Below are 20,518 nucleotides of genomic sequence, written 5' to 3'. Positions count from 1 at the left end.
CTGAACAACAATGATGCTGCATTGCTGGCTGATCCCAAAAGGTTGATTCTGTTCATCTGGACGTTTTCAGAAACGTTTGCTCACTGATCAGGTGACTTCTTCAGTCTCAGCTGACTGCAGCTTTACAAGCTTACAAACAGCACATTTGCACAATGACTGAAAGCAGCAGCACCTGATATATATGATACTAATATAATACATATACATATATAATCCATACTAATGATGAAGGAACTGAGCTCACAGTCCATTGTTCATTCAGTGAACTACTCAGTTTATTTTGGGCCTCAGAAATGCTCACTCTGTTTGTACATCACTGTCAGCAATAGACTCATTCTGCTGTGTGGACAGGAACACATGTGACATCACTTCCTGTTTGTTTGTGACTGAAGAAGTTTACAAGGAATCATTTAGAAGAGTTTCAAACATCAACTGATTGAATCCATGAATCTGAAAACGTGTTTGTGAGTGAAAGAGACAGACATGTACAGACTGAACTATCTGTTCAACAGTCAGAGTGTTTCTGTAACAGGAGACACTCTTTACACTCCACTCAGCACAGGGACACTGAGTCACCAGGATACCTGAACAGAAACCCAAACCCAGGATAAAGAGTTTGAGTGAATGTGGTGTTGAAGGTGTGGAGGTGGATCAGAGTGTCAGAGGAGACTCTGTAGAAGGACAGAGTGCCAGCAGGACAGTCCACATACACTGCTGCTCTGTTAGAGACAGAGGAGGAGGAGGAGGAGATGGATGTGTCTCTGTAATTGTGCCAGACAGAATCAGGACCATCATCAGTGCACTCCAGACTCCAGGACTGATCATTGCATCCAAACAAACAGTCATCACTGCGTCCTTTCCTTCTGATGCTTCTGTAACTCACTGATATAAAAACTCTTCCTCTCCACTCGACCTCCCAGTAACAGCGACCAGTCAGACCATTTCTACACAGCAGCTGAGTATTAAAACCATCAAATCTGTCTGGATGATCAGGATATGACTGAACCTCCTCCACACGTGTCACCTTCCTGTTGTTGTCAGACAGTTGGAGCTTTGTGTTCACTGTGTTTGTGTCGATTGTGAGTTGACAGGAATCTGATGGAGAGAACAAACACAATCCAGCTGCAGTTATTGATCCATCATCTGTTCATTGATTGACACTTTGATGATGACTCCTGACATGATGAAGATGGTTGAATGTGTGCTGCTTTGTTTTCATGAATCCCATTAAAAACACACTTACACTTCCTCAGACCTGGTCTCAACCATCGGACTCCAGCAGGCTCCACCCTGAAAGGAGGAGGGGGGTCAGAGCAGCACAGTCAGCATGCACACATGGACATTACATGGCTCTCACACACACACTGTTACACACTGAGCTCAAAGCTCGGCTCCACTGTTTTATTCAAAGAAATCTACATTTATTTATCAGCACATTTAAAAACAGCTTGAGCCAAAGTGCTGCACAGAGTAGAGAGAAAATAGGAAACATACACAGTAATGACTATAAAGACTGGTCAGGATTGAAAGCTACAGAGTACAAATGTGTTTCCAACCGGCTTTTAAAAATGTCCAGTGTTGGTGACGACCTGATGTGAAGGGCGACTGTTCCAGAGTTTGGCTGCAGCCATCGATAAAGCTCACCTCTGTTTTTACGTCTAGTTCTGGTCAGAAGCTGCTTATCTGCAGACCTGAGGGCTCCACTTGGATTCTTTTGTTAAAGAGAGATAAGATGGAGCCAATCCATTCACAGATTTAAAGACAACCAGATCTGGAAGTGGATTCTACCACGTACTGGTAACCAGTGGAAAAAGCTGGTGATGGGTCGTCTAGCACAGACCCACCGCTGGAACCAGACAATTGATGAGGGAGAGAACTGTGACAGCGCCGTTCCTTCACTTGACCTCAGTCGCTCTCGTCTGCTCCCTCGTAACACTGCTCTTTATTGAGCTTACATGAATATGCACAAGTTCATTATGACGTCTTACACAGGTATGAACAAAGAGTACCAGTCTGTGCATAGTGTGTGTGTGTGTGTGTGTGTCTGTGTGTGCGTGTGTGTGTGTGCGTGTGTGTGTGTGCGCGTGTGTGTGTCTGTGTGTGTGTGTCTGTGTGTGTGTGTGTGTGTGTGTGTGTGTCTGTGTGTCTGTGTGTGTGTGTGTGTGCGTGTGTGTCTGTGCGTGTGTGTGTGTGTCTGTGTGTGTCTGTGTGTCTGTGTGTGCATAGTGTGTGTGCATAGTGTGTGTGTGTGTGTGTGTGTGTGTGTCTGTGTGTGTGTGTGTGTGTCTGTGTGCGTGTGTGTGTGTGTGTCTGTGTGTCTGTGCGTGTGTGTGTGTGCATAGTGTGTGTGTGTGTGTCTGTGTGTGTGTGTGTGTGTGTCTGTGTGTGTGTGTGTGTGTGTGTGTCTGTGTGTGTGTGTCTGTGTGTGTGTCTGTGTGTGTCTGTGTGTGTCTGTGTGTGTGTCTGTGTGTGTCTGTGCGTGTGTGTGTGTGCATAGTGTGTGTGTGTGTGTGTGTGTGTGTGTGTGTGCGTGTCTGTGCGTGTGTGTGTGTGTGTGTGTGTGCGTGTGTGCGCGTGTGTGTGCTTGTTCTGCTATACTTGCGAGGACCATCGCGGGTTTTAGACCTTACGAGTGAGGACCTTTTGGGAAAGTGAGGACATTTAATATGGTCCTCACTTGTTTTTCACTGTAATGGCTTCTAGAGGCCATTTTTATGCTTCTCTCAAAGTTTGAGCGAGGTCCTCAGAAAGATAGAAATACGAGAAAAAATACACACTTCTATACACACTGCTATTCTTTTCATACACACACTTTTGCTCTCTACTGGCTACTAGTGGTTATGAAAAATCACTGCTCCTGAGCCTTTTTGCTCTCTACTGCCCTTCTGCCCCTTATGGTTGTGGATAGTCACTGCACCCAAGTACTTTTTGCTCTCTACTGCCCCTACTGCTTTTGGACAGTCACTGCACCCAAGAACTTTTTTGCACTCTACTGCCAACTACTGTCTTTGCCCATTCACTACAAATGAAGATAATGACAGTTTATCTAATGAAGGAGAAATAAATAGTGCTCTATCGCCTTGAAGTTCAATTCAATTTTATTTCTATAGCACCAAAGCACAACAAAGGTCACCTGAGGGCACTTTATACTTTAGGGTAAAGACCCTACAAGGTAAGTTAAACATATTATTATGTCTTACTTTTAATATCTGGTCTTGGTCTACCCAAATTGGAAAGCACACCAATACAATTTTTGAAATTAAATGCTGAAATAGAAATATTGAATATGGACTGGCCTAAACTGGGCTATGAGACAGTGCTTCAGTTCCTGAAAAATTACGACTGGATTTTCAATTTAAACTAAACAGTGTGCTAGTTAACATGGGTTTGATCAGTTAATGTGAGACAGGTTTAGAAATTATTAATGCAGCTCATCATTTCTGCCTTCTGGTTCTCATTTTAGGCGTCTCTTTTTAAACCATACTTTTATCTCTGCTATAGAAATGGCATATAAGTAACTTTTTTAGACCATTCAGTTAAAAAAAAAAAATCATTTAACGTCTTGAGGGGCTGCTTTCGATTTAGTGTTACCAGCATATTTTACCAAAATATCTCCACAAATAGGAGACTGAATCTGAAAAACCACCTTGACCCTGCTTTAGTAGTGAGCTACAAATTGTGTCTACATAACATAAATATAGACAATGTGCAAGAAACTGTAGTTTTGTTTCAAGTATTTTTCAAACTATTATAAATCATACTGGTGAATTTTGATAGATTATATTAAAGCATGGGCTTCCGTACAAAGGATACATATATTGCTGTGTTCCCTTTTATATTAAAACCTGGTTCCTCTACTGTAAGCTTCTATTAGTGAAAATCTACCATTAATATATAATCTGTAATGCAATATAATATTGACTCATGTGTTCTGTAATACTTTATAAAAATTAAATATGTCCCATCCATCAGAAGTGCCCATCTCATTATGGCTGCTTCCAGGAGGATAATAACCAGTGTCAAGAAGCTCAAATGATGTCAAATTGCACTCTTAAACATAACAGTTCAGTTCACTGTACTCAAATGGCCTCTACAGTCACCAGATCTCAATCCAAAAGAGGACCTCTATGATCTCTATGGTGGATCAGGTGATCACATTACATGTTATGTGATCACCTGATCCATCATTCATTTACACACACACATATATATATATATATATATATATATATATATATATATATATATATATGAGAGAGAAATGCTCTCTTTAGGGGTCACAACACCAGAGGCTCTGGTGTTGACCTCTGAGGTCATGCTGTTTTCTCCCTCCTTTGTCCAGTATTTCCTCTATCCCTCTTCTGCATATGTCTGAATCATCTCAGCCTTGTCTCTAACTTTCTCTCCATACCATTCAGCATGAGCTGTCCTTCTTGTATACTCATTTCTGTTTCCTGTCCCTCCTCCTGACTCCAGATCCCTGATGTAATCCCACCCTCACCTTGAACACATCCTGCACCACCCTCACATCCAGACTTACCTCATGCAGTACCACAGTTCCTCTCTTAGCATCCCATCATATTCTTTTGCCAGATCCACAAAGACACAGTGCAACTCTTTCTGACCTTCACTATACTTCTGCATCAACACACTCAAAGCAAACATCACATCTGCACTGCTCTTTTTCAGTGAGAAGCCATGCTGCTGCTCATGGATCATCACCTCTCTTCTTAACCTAGCTTCAACAACTCTTTCTTGGTGTGTCTCAGCTTTATCGCTCTGTAGTTACTACAGCTCTGCATATCACCCTTGGTCTTGAAAACTGGTATCAGTACACTTATTCATTCCTCACTCTCCAAACTTGTGTTAAACAATCTGGTTAAAAAGTCCTCTCTGGGAGTGGGCACGATACACGGAATCCAAATTACCATCAGGGTGTACACCTCACCCCTCGCGTGGTTGCCCACCTCTCAATTTTAAATACACGTAGACATTGAGGGCTAGCAGGAGGGACTATGCGCTTACCTGCTGCTCTCTGGCAGGTAGCTCCATGCCCTCCTGGGTTTTAAATGCACCTTAGAACACACATGCATCAACACTACAATAAGCGGGTGGAAGGAGGTTTGGAGTCTTCTCTCACCCCCGTTATCTGCGGCCTGCTGGAGCGGGGGGGCTAGGAGGAGGAGTTGGCCATCTGGAGTGTGGGGCCTCCCTGCTGCTGCGGAGTCGGTCTGCCTCTCCCCACCGCAGGGAAAAGGGTAACACCACCTGGGTCTGGGTGCAGTTCCCCCCTCCAGGGGCAAGGGTACCTAGACCCGGTTCGTTGAGTACGCTTGGGGAGTGTGATCGTGTGTACAGCGTCTCTTTATGTCTGTCTCCACGTTGGTTGAGTGTGAAGTGCATATGAGAGGATGAGGGGATGGGCGTCCAGGTACACACCGGCTCACTCCTTGGCGGCCGCTTATCGGGGCCTGGATCCTGGGGCTCGCTCGGGCCACTTCGGTGGGGTGCCCCCGGCCTCTCAGCCTGGGGCTCGGTCACTCAGGCACAGCTGGCTGCCGGCGGAGCTCACGGGCGCGTCACTGCAACTCCCCCTGGCTTCTGCTCCGCGGCTGCTGAGTGAGCCCTCATCTGGGACTCTCCTCAGCTCTTACTGGGACAGTGGCGCGGCTGCCCCTCTGTTGGTCTTCCTTGGTCTCTTGTGTTCTGGGGGCCTCTGGATGTCTGGAGTTTTGATCTCCTCCATACCTGCTTCATGCCCTGGAGGACGGGGCTGTGGCCCCCCCACACCCTCTAGCAGATCATTACATGAAGGAACCTTTTAAAAAAACAAGCGCGTCCATTTACCGGTCGATCTACGTCCCTACCCTCACCTATGGTCACGAGCTGTGGGTAGTGACCGAAAGAACGAGATCGCGGATACAAGCGGCAGAAATGAGCTTCCTCCGAAGGGTGGCTGGCCTCTCCCTTAGAGATAGGGTGAGAAGTTCGGCCATCCGGGAGGGGCTCAGAGTAGAGCAGCTGCTGCTCCACATCGAAAGGAGCCAGCTGAGGTGGTTCGGGCATCTGACAAGGATGCCCCCTGGGCGCCTCCTGGGTGAGGTGTTCCAGGCATGTCCCACCGGGAGGAGGCCCCGGGGCAGACCCAGGACACGCTGGAGAGATTATATCTCTCGGCTGGCCTGGGAACGCCTTGGTGTTCCCCCGGATAAGCTGGAGGAGGTGGCTGGGGAGAGGGAGGTCTGGGCCTCTTTGCTTAGGCTGCTGCCCCCGCGACCCGGCTCCGGATAAAGCGGATGAAGATGGATGGATGGAAGCGCGTCCATGCTCACAGGTGTACACACGGGTGATCACACCCACAAACTACACCCTTTTTGGCTCCTACCTCAAAGCACACTGTGTTCTGTTGATCCTATGTGCTGCACAATAATGTTTAATATTTAGTATTTACTGTCATATTCCCATATATCATTGTGATGTTGTTTATTCTATTACTCTTGTTCTCTTCTGCTTGTTTTCTTTTTTCTTTCTCAACAGGTGATCCAGGTGATCGATAGATGCATTTTTTTTTCTTTTTCTGCCCATTCTGTTGGTTTTTGTTTTTTTGCCCTTCTCCCCTATCCCTCTTCTCAGCTCTTTCTCTTTCTTTCTCCCCTTCTTTCCCCCAGTCAAGTCTGTCCCGTATTCAACAAGTGAAAATAAAATAAACAATAAAAGGTGAATCAAATGGACCATTACGGCAAGGCTGGGATGGTCAATTTGGTAAAGTAAATCCGTTGGGCATCTTTCTTTGCCTTTAGACAATAATTCTGATGGCAAAAGAGCCAAACGGGACAGGCAAAAAAAAAAAAGTCCTCTCTCCTCAACATCTCTATACAACCACAGATATGTCATGTGGACCAACTGCCTTTCCTCTCTTCATAGCTGCCTTCACTTCCTCCTTACTTATCCCCTGCGCTTCCTGATTCACTAACTTTCCTCCATCTGTCCTCAGTTTCTGTCTTTATTAATGTCTTCATTAATGAAGACAGTGAGAGAATACTTCTATCTTCCATCTTCTCAACACACTCTCTTCACCATCTTTATCCTTAATCACTCTAACCTGCTGCACATCCTTTTCAGCTCAATCTCTGTATAGCTAATTCATGCAAGTACTGTTCTCCTTCCTTAGTACCCAGCCTCACGTACAACTCAGTATAAGCTTTTTCCTTTGCCACCTCTATCTTTGCAGTTGGCCTGGCCTCCCAGTATTCCTGTCTACTTTTATCCATCTCCCCTGACTATCGCACTTTCTCTTAGCTATTCCTTTGAGGAACTACAGGAAAGTGTCCAATCCACCACCAAGTCTCCTTGTCCTCTTTTCTCTCTCCAAAAGATACACCAAACACCTTCTTTGCCTTTCTCTCACCATTTCAGTTGTATTTTTCCAGTCATCTGGTAACACTTCCCTTCCACCCAGAGAATGTCTACTCCTCCCTGAACTAACAACTGCACAACATTCTTCCTTCTTCAGCTTCCACCATTTAGTTCTTGTCTCTGCCTTCATTCTCTTCCTCTTCTTGACGTCCAAAGTCATCCTATAGACTAGTGTCCAATGCTGCATGGCTACATTCTCTCCTGACACCACCTTGCAGTCTCCTATCTCTTTCAGACTGACCCTTCTGTTTAGGATGTAAGCCACCTGTGTACACTTTCTTCCACTCTTCTACGTCACCTTCTGTTCCTCCTTCTTCTTGAAGTATGAGTTCACCCCAGCCATTTCCATCTTCCTAATTTTGACCTTGTGCATTTCTCTGCTTAACACTATACCTATCTAACACCTCATTATCTCTCTTTCCTTCACCTACATGGCTACTGAAGTCTGCTCCAATCAACACTCTCTACCACTTTATCAAACTAACTGCAGAATTCCTCTTTCTCTTCTAACTGACATCCAACCTTCAACCTGGTCTCCTGCACACACAGTAAATCTACCTTCCTTCTCTCCAGTCATATCAGCCAGCTCTCTCCCTTTGCCAGTCATAGTACCTCCACGCTCCTGCCTGTCCTTCTCTTCGACTCCTAACATGCTTCTCCCCTATATGCAGAAAAAATAATGTTTGATCATCATCAAAAGCCAGATATTTCAAAGTTTCATCTATGAAATATCTGGCTTTCCCATCATAGCAGATGAAATACGTATTTTGCATTAAATTGCATCATTTCGCCTCCTGAAGGGCTCGCAATGAGTCCACTGTGTGTATATATATGTATTTCTTTTCCCTATGGTAATAATACTTTTAGATAAATACTAAGTACTTTTCCACTACTGATGTATATAAAGTAAAATTAGGCTGTAAAGTTAAATCTTACTTTAGATAAATCTTGGTATGTGCTTTTATAATGTGTACTAAATTGTTGTAAAACATGTCAGGGTTCCTTTGTTTCATGTGTTCTGGCCAGTACACTAAGCCTGAGCCTGAGTGAGAGCTGAGCAGAGAATTGTAGCTCACTCTGCTCCCAACTTAACTGATGCCCTGCACCTCCCCCATAGCTGCTGCAGTGGGGGAGGGGCAGGTAAATGTTTCCAGCACTTTGGCAGGTCTGAAGGCAAAAGAGAGTCCAAACCAGGACTAGCAAAGTGTACCTAATATAGCTGTTTAGTGTGTGTAAAATAAATAAATAATATGGTAATGGCTCTTTCCACTACTGATATATATAAAGTTTAATTAGACTGTAAAACTAAATCTTACTTTAGATAAATTTTATTTTGTGATTTCATAATGTGTACTAAACTGTAGTTAAAATAAATGTCAGGATTCCTTTATTTCACATATTGTAGCCTGTAAATCAGGTTTGAGAGTCAGAGCTGAGGAGAAAACTTTGGCTCTCTCTGCTCCTCCATCAGTGACCCTCCCCCCGCGCACCTGCACTGCAGCTCTCAAACTTTTGCAGGGCATGTGACGTCATTCAGTCCACAGTCGGAGTAGCCGTTTAAGTGGAGCTCTGAAGACTGCAAAGCACGCTTTCTGCAGGTAAGATTTCACATTTTTGCTATATGAAAACTGTGCAAATGTTGTCTTTCTAAGAAACGAAAGAAAAAGGTATCTTACATTAAGTTTAATTTTTTTTTAACTTAATGACACGGCAGTAAATATACTTTTTTTTAATTGAACAATGCATAAAGTTCGTCTCAATCTATATTTTATTACAATTAACTATGCATAATTTTTCTTATAATTGAACATAGGAACAAAAACCGATTCCTTCGTGATATATTTAACACTAAATTTTATGCCAAACCTACCGTCCCCTCCCCCTCAATTTCTGGCAATTTCTATCTGTATTTCTCTTCAGTCTCGCTCTTAGAAATATAAAATTAACGTAAGAAATAATTATCGGATCTGGTTTTCAGTTTAAAGGGGAAAAATGTACGCTTAATTACAGTAAAAACATGATTTTTGCAAGAAAACATGAAGTTAGAGATTTTTCACGGTTTCAGTGAGTAAAAGTCTAAAATGAAAAATCCTATGCAGTGTTTTGGTTGCAGACCTGTGTGAGTTCCAGCCTTTTAACAAGACAGCTTGTTGTAACTTTAGTGCAGTTTGTTTGATAACAGCATTTGGATTATTTTGTAAGTGATTTAAGTGTTAGTCACATGTTTAGTGAGAGCTGTTAATTATAGATTTAATTTATTTAACAGGTATTTTCATTAGAAAACTGCGTTTCCCAGAATCCTTTGTGGTAGACAAAAGTTACTCTGGGTTTTTAGCTAGCAAAGAAAGTTTTGGGAAGCCATTATATGTTGCTCTGATGTCGAGCAGTTTATTTGTTGTACATTCCCCCTTTTGAAGCCTTATATAAAGACTATCGTTTCTCCAATTGATGTCCGATCCATTTTTTTGGCTAAGTGGATTCGCCACAACACAGCTTAGTGGAATGCTTTTTAATTCTTCACAAACTTTATTAAAGATAACAAGCGGCCAAACTGTGGTTTGTACCGTTTTATTTAGGGTATCTCTTTAAGGCATTTTATAGCTTGACTGGGTTTTGTCCCCTTCTTTTTAAGTCACAATTTTAGCCTAGATTTAGTCGAAAGGCACTTTTATTCCGAGCGCTTTAATCTTTTGTTAAAACCCAACCTCAGTTGCCCAGCTATAACATCTATCAAGTTAGCATTTCAAAATATGTAAAGGAAACGACTGAAGTGTGACGCATGCGCGTAGCAATGCTTTAACTTTTGTTGTCTTAAAGTGTTTACAATCCAAAATGCTTGAAATCATTGTCCTCCTTTATCCATCAAATATAAACGTTCCCACGTGTTTACGCCAACATGGAGTTTTATGTTGGTGTCGATGTTTCAGTGACTGAGCAGCGTCTGTCCGTCCAGTATATTTACTGACGTAGCCGCACATCAGCATGACCCAGCTGAGCAGCGTGCTCCGTTTAGCCTCGTTTGTCTTATTCCTCTCATTTGTTTTTCACCGTCAAACATAACTGGACAGAAGGCCTGGTGTTCTGTTGCTGAAGTGGGCTTCAGATAGTGTTTTTCTGTGGAACATCAAGGCTGTCATGTAGTATTAATTTGGCTATTCAAAGCAAATAATGTACATGCTTATATAAAATATAAGCCTTTTGTATAGTGTGTTATAATTGTGCCTTCCAACAATTGAAAGTGTGTTTATGTGTTGTCTCTTTGGCTGCTATGTTTTAGTGTTATAATAAGACTCACCTTGGAGGAAACAATAACATGCTGTCCTAATATTGCTTTATGTACAGAGAGTAATTAATAAAAGTATGTTAAAAAAGGAAATGATGTCACTCTAACAGTGTAGCCATCAGAAGGCATATAAGCTTTCCTATATGACACTCTGTTTTTTAAATGCCTAATACTACTATATCTAAAACGGGTGAAACGTTGTGATGCTCCATGTTTTTTTTTTTTTGTTTTACTTTAAATTTGATAGAGTTGTAGGTCACAATTTTTACAGCAGGTTCACCTGCATGAGCGCTCACTGCTAAGACACCTGTATATTTATTGAGGTGAGCTACTGTAAATGAATGGGTAATGGGCTGCATCAAAACTGTTGGTGCACTTTTACTGTATCACCTCCAAGTCATTATTGACTGTAACTGGATTATTTAACTGTAACTGAGAAGTAACTTTGACTTTTGTCTTTGGTATTAGGTGAAGGAAGCCACGGCAGCAAGCCAAATACAGGTATGTGCCTTCTTATCGAATATTTGAACATGTAGTCTTTAATCGTTACTGAATCGTACGTAGGAGTGTCAAACAACAGACCAAACAACAGATACTACAAACTATAATATGCATTAAGAATCATTATCAGTTAAGGTGGGAATAGGTGATTCTTAGATCAGACGTGATTGTTTTCTAAATGTGATTCTTTGTTGCTTATAATATGAACAACTGCTGCTAGAACAATACTCATGTGCATCACATCGGCCCCACGTTCTGCATAAAATGTAAATAAAATAGGCATTGATCAGAAAATCATTTGAAGCCTCTTTACCTGAAAATGGCACAAGGACAACACATGGTTGAAACTCAGCATTTTATAATATAAATGATGTAAGCCAGATATGAGAAACAGTCCCAAACAGACAACAGAAACAGGAGACAAAGACAAAAAGTTGTTGAACGTAACTTTTGTTTGCAGCCTGTGTCCTCATTGCAGACCTGTGCAGTCCTCTGCAGTCTGATACCACGGTCATACCACAACATCTTATTTTACTTACAGCCAGGAATACACGAGCTCAGTGAAGTCTTATAACTTTAAAAACATATCTTTTCACATGTGAAAATTTTTGTTATTAAGCAGGTTGAAATGATGAGCAGATTTTCAAATGACAAATTTATTTGGATATATTCAATTTATTTATGCAACAGATAGTTTGATCCACTGAGAATTTATTTTACATTTAATTTCATGTATAACGTGTTTACAAACACCGTCTCATGGTATATAATCAAGCAATAGGACAAAGTCAGCATCACAGCAGTGGTATGTTTTAAAGAAATTTTTGGTTGATGATTTTAATAAATGTATTTTTCTGAAACAAATTTAAAAAAATGCTTATTAACCAGGTTTCCCACATGCTCAGTGATCTTATGGTCGTATTTAGTTTTTGGCTTTGTTAGCTTCCAGCTGGAAGCTGATGTCACTTAAATCCCTGTTTGGAGAAACAGCTTTTCCTGTTCAGGAGAGAACATGTAGAATTCCTTGCTAGAGGACCTCAAACTGAATCCTGACTGGCATAATCTTAAATTTAAATGGGCACTGGTTTTAAAATAAGATTAGTCTTCTATTCATGATCTCCTGCTTGTTGTTTTATGGTGCATTGTTAGTGTTGTGTACTTTAACCTCCTTGGACCTGATGTCCACATATGTGGACATCACATTTTGGGTTGTCTCGACCAAAATACTAAATTTTGCTCTACAAGGACATTATACTGCCACTGTTCTATCGAAATTTAAAACAAATGCCCTCGTATGTGGATCTCACTCCTCTCAGAAACAAGAGAGGTAAAAAAAATTCAGATAATTCTTTGTTTTTACATCAGGTCCCAATCAGCCCAAATAGCAAAGAGAAATTAAAAATGGCATGAAAGAGTTCAGGTCATAGGAGGTTAAAGCTCATGACAATAGAAATTAGCTTAGGTTATACATTTTACAGTAATGTCATGTTATAGACTTCTCTCTTCATAAAAAATGTCCAAATATAATTGTATCCTTTCAATATTTATTTCTTACATTGCAGACGATAACGTGGCGCTCGCATGCAGTGATAATGGCTGTTCTGATAGTGGTGGTAAGTGTTACCTGCTCACTAGTACAGCTGTTGGTATACTGCCTCATGAATAAGCTGCATTTTTGATAAACTGCTATGCAACTGCAAGTTATGTATGTGACATTGACTAATATTAGAGAGTGACGTTAACCTGTTAGCTTGGGTTCCTAATGGTAAAATGAACTGGGTGGCATGTTACAGCCAAAGAAACACACTGTTGGCCTAGTTCAGTGCTCAGTAGTCTATACAACAGATAACACTTGATCATGTACACTCACTCTATAGTGAGCTCTTTTATTACAGCAAGAACTAGACTCACAACACATGAAAAAAGGACATCTCAGAGATTTGTGGTTTTATCACCACGACCCAGATTCTAAATTAAAAACTGTTACATTTGTCCAGTGCATGTTTACACAAATGGCACCTTTGAATGGTTGTGCTGCATTGTTTTAATTATCTTAACTAAAAGAAGAGTAATTTCATTTCTAGGATGACATAGTGACACTTGGAGAAGTTAAGATTGCTCCTTTGCACGTTGTTGTTGCATCTTTGTTTTTTGTCATATTTGTCAACAATACTGTTTGTGTTTGAAGTTTTTTGTGACTCCAGATGGCTAATATTTGACATAGCAGCTACTCCGTGTCCCCCAGAGAAATGAAAAAGGAGGAGGCAGTGAGATGGATGAAGGTCAGGTTTTTTACAGAGTCATTCAGTACAAAAACACAGTGAATTAGGAAGATGTGGCACATGAATGTTTCTGTTTTTCAGGTGGAAGTTCTGAGCATTTCTCCTCTCAAAAGAGACCGGAGCCCACCAGTGAAGAGAGTTCAGATGTAGATGGTGAGTTTAAGCTTTTGTCTGAAATGTAGTGACACTGTTGTATGTATTCTACTCAAATTCTATTCCAGTACAATCTGCTTTGTACAATAACAGCTACCATTGTTTGTGTGTTTCTGTTTTAGAAGAGAGCAAGGAAGCAAGACTGGCTTTGAGGAAAAGGCGAAAAACCAAAGTGGCCAAAGCAAAGGGTGAGATGTTTTAAGCTTTAAATGTATTTAAAATTTTCTGTTTGCAGTATATGAATCAGGTTGTAGACATGACTTTATTTCCTTATAGTTTTGTCCTCTGTGGCAGAATATATGCCTACACAAACACAAAATTCTTGATAATATTGATCCAGAATTATTTTGTTGGTAATTAGAAAAATTATTGAAAATGTTTAAGTATTGCTTTACAGTAAGTTGAAGAGGAGAATTCAGAGGGGGTGGAGATGGGTGTCAGGGGTGATGTGTTATAAAAGGAAAGCAGCAAGAGGGAAAAGAAAGGTTTACAAAATGGTAGTGAGGAAAGCTATGACGATTTTCATTGGGAATGACCAGGATGGACAGGATTAGAAATGACTACATCATAGGGACAGCTCAGGTCAGAGGTTTGGAGACAAAGAGAGACAAGGCTGAGATGGTTTGGACATGTGCAGAGGAGGCTGCCAAGGGATGTTGATGATGGAGCTGCCAGGCAGGACGAGAAGAGGAAGACCTCAGAGGAGGTTCATGGATGTGAAGGAGGACAGGCAGAAGGTTGGTGTGACAGAGGAGGATGCTGGTATAGGAGGAGGTTGAGGAGATGATCCGCTGTGATGACCCCTAAAGAGTTCAGCTGAAAGAATGATTGCTTCACTTTTATTGTTACATTTATGATTTGTTAGGCTACCTATTCTGGTGAGTGACTAGTTTAACCTGCTGTGTTGCGTGAGTTCACACTTTGCAAGAACAGCACTACAAAACACATGGCAGGGTTCTGCAGGTCATTTCACAAGTCTGGAATTAAAAAAAAAAAATGCAGGCTGAAAATGTCTTGTTATATTATCATAGAAAATACCTGTTTAAGGTCCAATGATTTACCAATTAAAGACAACTACTTTATCTCAATGTTATTTTTTTTTACAATGCGTATTTTAGTTTCCACCAATTACACACACAGATGTTGTGTTTTAAAATCAAAATTTGTAAAGTGAACTAGATTGACAGTATGGACCATCATTTTCAGTGTGAGGTTTGTGAAAAGACAGCAAGAAACGGCAAGTACAAGCAACAAAGCTCATCGAGTAGACTACATTAGGCTTCAAACTTTCCTTTTTGCTAAAGCATATATTTCAGGCTGGACCAGGTGACCCTGAATCCTCCCTTAGTTATGCTGCAGTCTGTTTTAATATCTTCATATTTGCCTAATACTATACTTTTATCTTTTGAAAAATCAGCTTCTGTTTCCAGTACGCTTTTCAATAATCATTAGTGAACAGATGCTCACAATGCCACCCCTTTCATGCGACCATGCAGGTTAAGCTTTTTGTGACCACTTATCCAGATCGCCACTTTCAGGTTAAGTGAATCCAGATTATGGAAAGATAGCCTTGATGTGTTGAATGTGCTTTGTAGTACAGGCCTTATGACTAATGATAGACAAAACTTAATTCTGCTCTTTGGTATTGTATCTGTGCGCCAGTCGCAAAACTGTGACAGTTTGTCAAATAAAACGCATAAATTCAGATAAAAATGAAAAGATCATGTCAATCAGTTATGTTTGGTTCTGAATCATGATCTAGGTAATTTGTTACATTGTCAAGGATATTAGCAATTGTATTTCATAATAAAAAAAAAATTGACTTAAAATATGTGATGTCAGTTAACTAGATTAGAACTACTACCAACAGCACAGGTTTTTTTTATTACTAGTACATCAGAAATATTTGCCTTATTTAAAACAATAGCAAATTATTAAAGTCTGACAGTTTTTTTTGTTTTTTTACAAGAATATTGTTATGATGAATGATTTTAACAGGACTAATAACTAGTTAGCATCTTATTTTAAAAGGCTAGATGCAACATGTACCTTTGAAAACAAAATGTATAAAAGTAAATTGGCTGCTGTTTCACTCTGTAGGTATATTACTCAATAACTGATCTCATGTTTCTGTGAACTCAAAATACTTAATTTAAAAGTGCTTACTACATATCTTGGGTACAAAATGTTGAGTAAATTGTTGAACCTACAGTTTGGTTTGGCATTTTCTGTAAATATACACAAGCAGAACCCCATTTCAAAATCAAAACAAAAACAAAAAAACTACGGTTACATACATGTTGTAAAGTTAACAGTCCATGTTGTCTTTTGTGTTATTTGTAGAGATCCCCCGTGCGAAGGTCAAGAGGCCATGGAGTGAAGCAGAGAAGACGGCAGTGCAAAGACGGCTGGGAATTATGTAGGAAGCAGGAAGGTCATACTGGTACAGTTGTAGCCATCCTAAGCTTTTCTTTTTGGCAGAAGTCAAAACAAACTGATCAAAGTTATTGATCACTATTTTAGTTGTAAGTCATTAGACTTAATAGTTGTCTTCATTGTTATAATAGCAATTATTATTCCTCTGGAAGGATGTTACATTGTGAAATAAACTGAATTTGCTCTTGTTGCAGCATTGTGGGAATTTCCTTGGTAATTATTAATAAAATCTACAGCGGTATTTGAAATGTAATACTACCTTTTGTTATGTAGGGTTGTCTTGATAGATTATCAGAACTTTTTAGTTATTCTATTTATGTATAAAGTTGAGACTGTTTAACTTTAACATTATTTGGTTGCACTAAAATAGAAAATGTCAAGGAGTAAATGCAAACAGAAAAAAACATATAGACAGAAACGAACACAAAAGCACCCCCTGGTGGAAAATCACCTGAATAGCACTCAATGACAAGGTCCTCATTCTGATAGTAGAATGAGATTTTTTTTTTACTTGAGTGTTTTAAGATTTTGAGGTGATTTTTGGTGTTAGAGAGCCACCCAGTGTTCAAAAATGGCAAAGGTTTGTCTGCAAGTGTAGCAGAAATGGTGGTCCTCACTTTGATAGTACACTTACCTGGTCCTCAGTCGTTATGCAAGACAGGAATGTGTGTGTCTGTGTGTGTGTGTGTCTGTGTGTGTGTGTCTGTGTGTGTGTGTGTGTGCGTGTGTGTGTGTGTCTGCGTGTGTGTGTGTGTCTGTGTGTGTGTGTGTGTCTGTGTGTGTGCGTGTGTGTCTGTGTGTGTCTGTGTGTGTGTGTGTGTCTGTGTGTGTGTCTGTGTGTGTCTGTGTGTGTGTGTGTGTGTCTGTGTGTTCCAGATGTGACCCTGTGACCCCAAAGCTGGTGCTAAGAGTCCAGCGGTCCCCCTAACAAAGGGCTCTTATACTTAACCAGACACAGAGCAGGTGTCCTCCTACACCAGGGGTCTCAAACTCGCGGCCCGCGGGCCAATTGCGGCCCGCAGGACGATAGTTTTTGGCCCCACCTTAATATGAAAATGTAATGTTAGTTTGATAATGTATGACACTTTACAGTGTTGTGGGCGGAGCTGAATTAACCCACCAATCAGGGTGGGATATGGATCTCAGGGGACACCAGCCGGGCTTGATGCAAGCAGGGAAACATTTCTCAATGAGTCAAAGTTCCAGCAGCGTTGCCCTGGAGTGTTTCTTTCTTTCTGTGCCTGGCTGGCTTCCTCCTTTCTATTGGGCAAACGCCGACATTCGCCCCAGCGCGCTGCGTTCACAACACTTCAAAAAAAGTTGTTTTTTTAAGTTGCTGCCCAGCGGGACATTATACGTATATAGATTTATACACACGTCAGTGGGATTTAAAGTTATTTTTCCACAGAGAGAGATCTCATATTAACTCTCACAGTGATGCGTAGGCGGCGGGATAAAAGAAAAGTCATGAACTCAATGCAGCCCAATTTAGTCTGCAGTCACATAGCGACACCTGTTCATCGGCAACAACAGTCCCCGGTAACCCGGACTAATTATAGGGTCGCACCGTAATTTGTGGCTCCATGTTTTTATTTGCATCACTGCGTTTGCATTGCAGCAAACATGAACATTACATATATTTCAATATAATGTAAAAGCAGTCAAAACAACTAACATCAGAAACAGCTGATGTTATTTGTTATATGTCACGGTGTCATTTCCGCTTCTTTCTCCTGTAACAACAGCCCGGCGCCGTGAGCAGTCGCCTTTTTTGCGCTCGCTATCCCTGCACTTTCTACCATCTGCAAACGCCACGGTGTTCGTGTCGTCATGAAAGACATGAACATCGAGCGTAAAAACAAAGGAGACTGCTACCGGCTTTATATCTGCCGATCGCCGTGCTACGGTTGCAAGAAAAAGAAGCAGAAATGACGTTCTCTACGCGTTGAGACGTTCCCCGTCCGTCGGCTAAACGCTTGATTGAAACTTCAATGCGACAGTGACACCAAGTAGAATTATAAATGTCACATAGCCCCAAACATGTCTTTTTCAAAGCCTGCGGTGAAGAGAAAGGTTGGTGATGAGCACCGACAATTTCAGGAAAAGTGGGAAATGCAATATTTCTTTGTTGAGCACAGGGGCACCCCGACCTGTCTTATTTGCACAGAGAAAGTTGCGCTGCACAAGGAATACAATTTGAAACGTCATTACACAACTAGACATGCTGAGCTGGATGCAGAATACCAGGGAGACGAGAGAGCGAACCGGGTTGCCAGTCTTAAAACAGATCTACTGAGGCAGCAAGATTTCTCCAAGAAAGCAACCAAAGAGAATAATTTTTAGAGGAAATGGAGTCAGAATATGGGGATGTGCTCGACTTCACTGAGGTACGTTGGCTCAGCAGGTGAAATGTATTAAAGAGACTTTTTGAGTTGAGAGCAGAAGTGAAGCCTTCATGGAGAAGGATGGAGTTAGTGTTCCTGTGCTAACTGATCCCAAATGGCTCATGGACTTAGCTTTTCTTGTTGATATGACACATGAGCTTAATGTACTGAACAAGACGTTACAAGGCCAGGGGCAACTTGTCAGTGCTGCCTATGACAACGTGAGAGCATTCTCCACAAAACTGGCGCTCTGGAAAGCTCAGCTCTCTCAGACAAACCTTTGCTATTTCCCAGCATGCAAGGCACTCGTGGATGCAGGCACACCATTCAGTGCTGACGAGTATGTTGATGCCATTTTGAGGCTACAGGAGGAATTTGATCACAGATTTGCTGACTTCAAGACACACAGAGCCACCTTTCACATTTTTGCGGACCCCTTCTCCTTTGATGTGCAAGATGCCCCTTCTGTGCTTCAAATGGAGCTCATTGAGCTGCAGTGCAACTCTGAACTCAAAGCAAAGTTCAGGGAGGTGAGTGGAAAAGCAGACAAGCTTGGACAATTTTTGAGAGACTTGAGCCCTAGTTTCCCTCGGCTTTCCCGAATGTTCAAGCGGACCATGTGCCTTTTTGGTAGCACATACTTGTGCCAAAAGCTCTTCTCCACTTTGAACTTCAATAAGTCCAAGTACAGGTCCAGACTTACGGATGATCATCTTCAAGACATACTGAGGGTCGCAACTGCTTCCTCCCTCAGGCCAAATCTGGCTCGGCTATGCGAGAGGAAACGCTGCCAGGTCTCTAGCAGCAAGGAGTAGGCAAGAGAAGCCATGTTCAGAAGAACAGTTCATTTTCTACAGTGTTCCATTCATGTTCAGAAGAAGGTTATAGAACTGTTAATACAGACATTTCAATCTAAACACAGCAGATATAGAAGACTGAAAAAAACACACAAGTTCACTGACTAAAAATATCTTATTATTGTTTTATTTATGTTTTACAGATTGATTTATTTTCTTATTAATTCTTAATTTGTTTATTTATTTTTCATATTTTCTGTTAAAAAATAAAAATAAAGAGATTTGAGAAGATTGGAATTTTTTAACCATGCCTTTCTTGTGGAAAACCTAATGCGGCCCAGCCTCACCCAGACTCTGCCTGCAGCGGCCCCCAGCTAAATTGAGTTTGAGACCCCTGTCCTACACCATAAATCAGTAAGAGAGGGTACGACCTCTCTCATGGCCCCAAGTGGTGTGTGCATGCCAGAGCACTCTGGAAGGCACACAGAGTCTTTACAGACTTCTAAGGATCGAACCTCTATCATCATGCAATCGATTATACAACTCTAAGCATATATGAGTAAATATTTCTAAGCATCAATCAACAATATAAACCTTACAGCTGGTTTTAATAACAGAATTCATTTGTTTCTCAAATGAGAAAGAGCTATCGAGAAACACTCCTAAATCTTTAGTTCTGAACTTTTCCAGTGGGCCAAGGTCAACATTATTAGATAATGCTAATTCTTTTCCCTTACATTATAACAATGTGAGGAGTTAATGCTAAGTATACTGCCATTAGCGGCTAATTCTAATTAGGGGTGAATAATTATTAGTAGCTAATGCTAATATCGTTTTCTCTTCCCTTTTAACAATGTGAACAACTAGTGCTAGGTAGGCTGATGCTAGCAGCTAATGCTAATTTGACGTGAATTAGCATTATATTAGTGAGGAGTTAATGCTAAGTAGGCTGCCATTAGTGGCTAATGCTAATTTTAGATGAAAAAGCATTAGCAGCTAATGCTCATATTGTTTTCCTTTGCTTTGTAAGAATGACAGCAGCTAATGATACGAAGTCTACCATTATTAACAATTGTTAATTTGATGTAAATTAGCATTATCTGATAATGGTAACCCTTTTCCCCTGCATTATAACTATGTCAGGAGTTAATGCTAACTAGGCTTCCATTAGGGGCTAACTCTAATTAGGTGAATAATTATTAGCAGCTAATGCTAATATTGTTTTCCCTTCCCTTTTAACAATGTGAGCAGCTAATTCTAATTTGA

The 20,518-nt window shown here is 41.0% G+C and overlaps 1 protein-coding gene across 1 annotated transcript; it reads right to left on the bottom strand.

The window, feature by feature from the left end:
• Positions 1-553: 553 nt before the first annotated feature.
• LOC146679477 (neoverrucotoxin subunit beta-like) lies at positions 554-1,313 on the bottom strand (the record flags this gene model as incomplete). The annotated part of the gene is made up of 2 exons (XM_085450381.1): positions 554-1,095; positions 1,244-1,313. Coding segments are annotated over 2 exons (612 nt in total), but the record flags the coding sequence as incomplete, so codon positions are not given.
• Positions 1,314-20,518: the final 19,205 nt, after the last annotated feature.

Source organism: Copadichromis virginalis, unplaced genomic scaffold (assembly GCF_057382275.1).
Source record: "Copadichromis virginalis isolate Kocher_CV1m ecotype Utaka unplaced genomic scaffold, C_Virginalis_male_GT1.1 unmapped_scaffold_1, whole genome shotgun sequence".
Taxonomy (NCBI): Eukaryota; Metazoa; Chordata; class Actinopteri; order Cichliformes; family Cichlidae; genus Copadichromis; species Copadichromis virginalis.
This window is presented reverse-complemented; position numbering and strand designations above follow the sequence as displayed.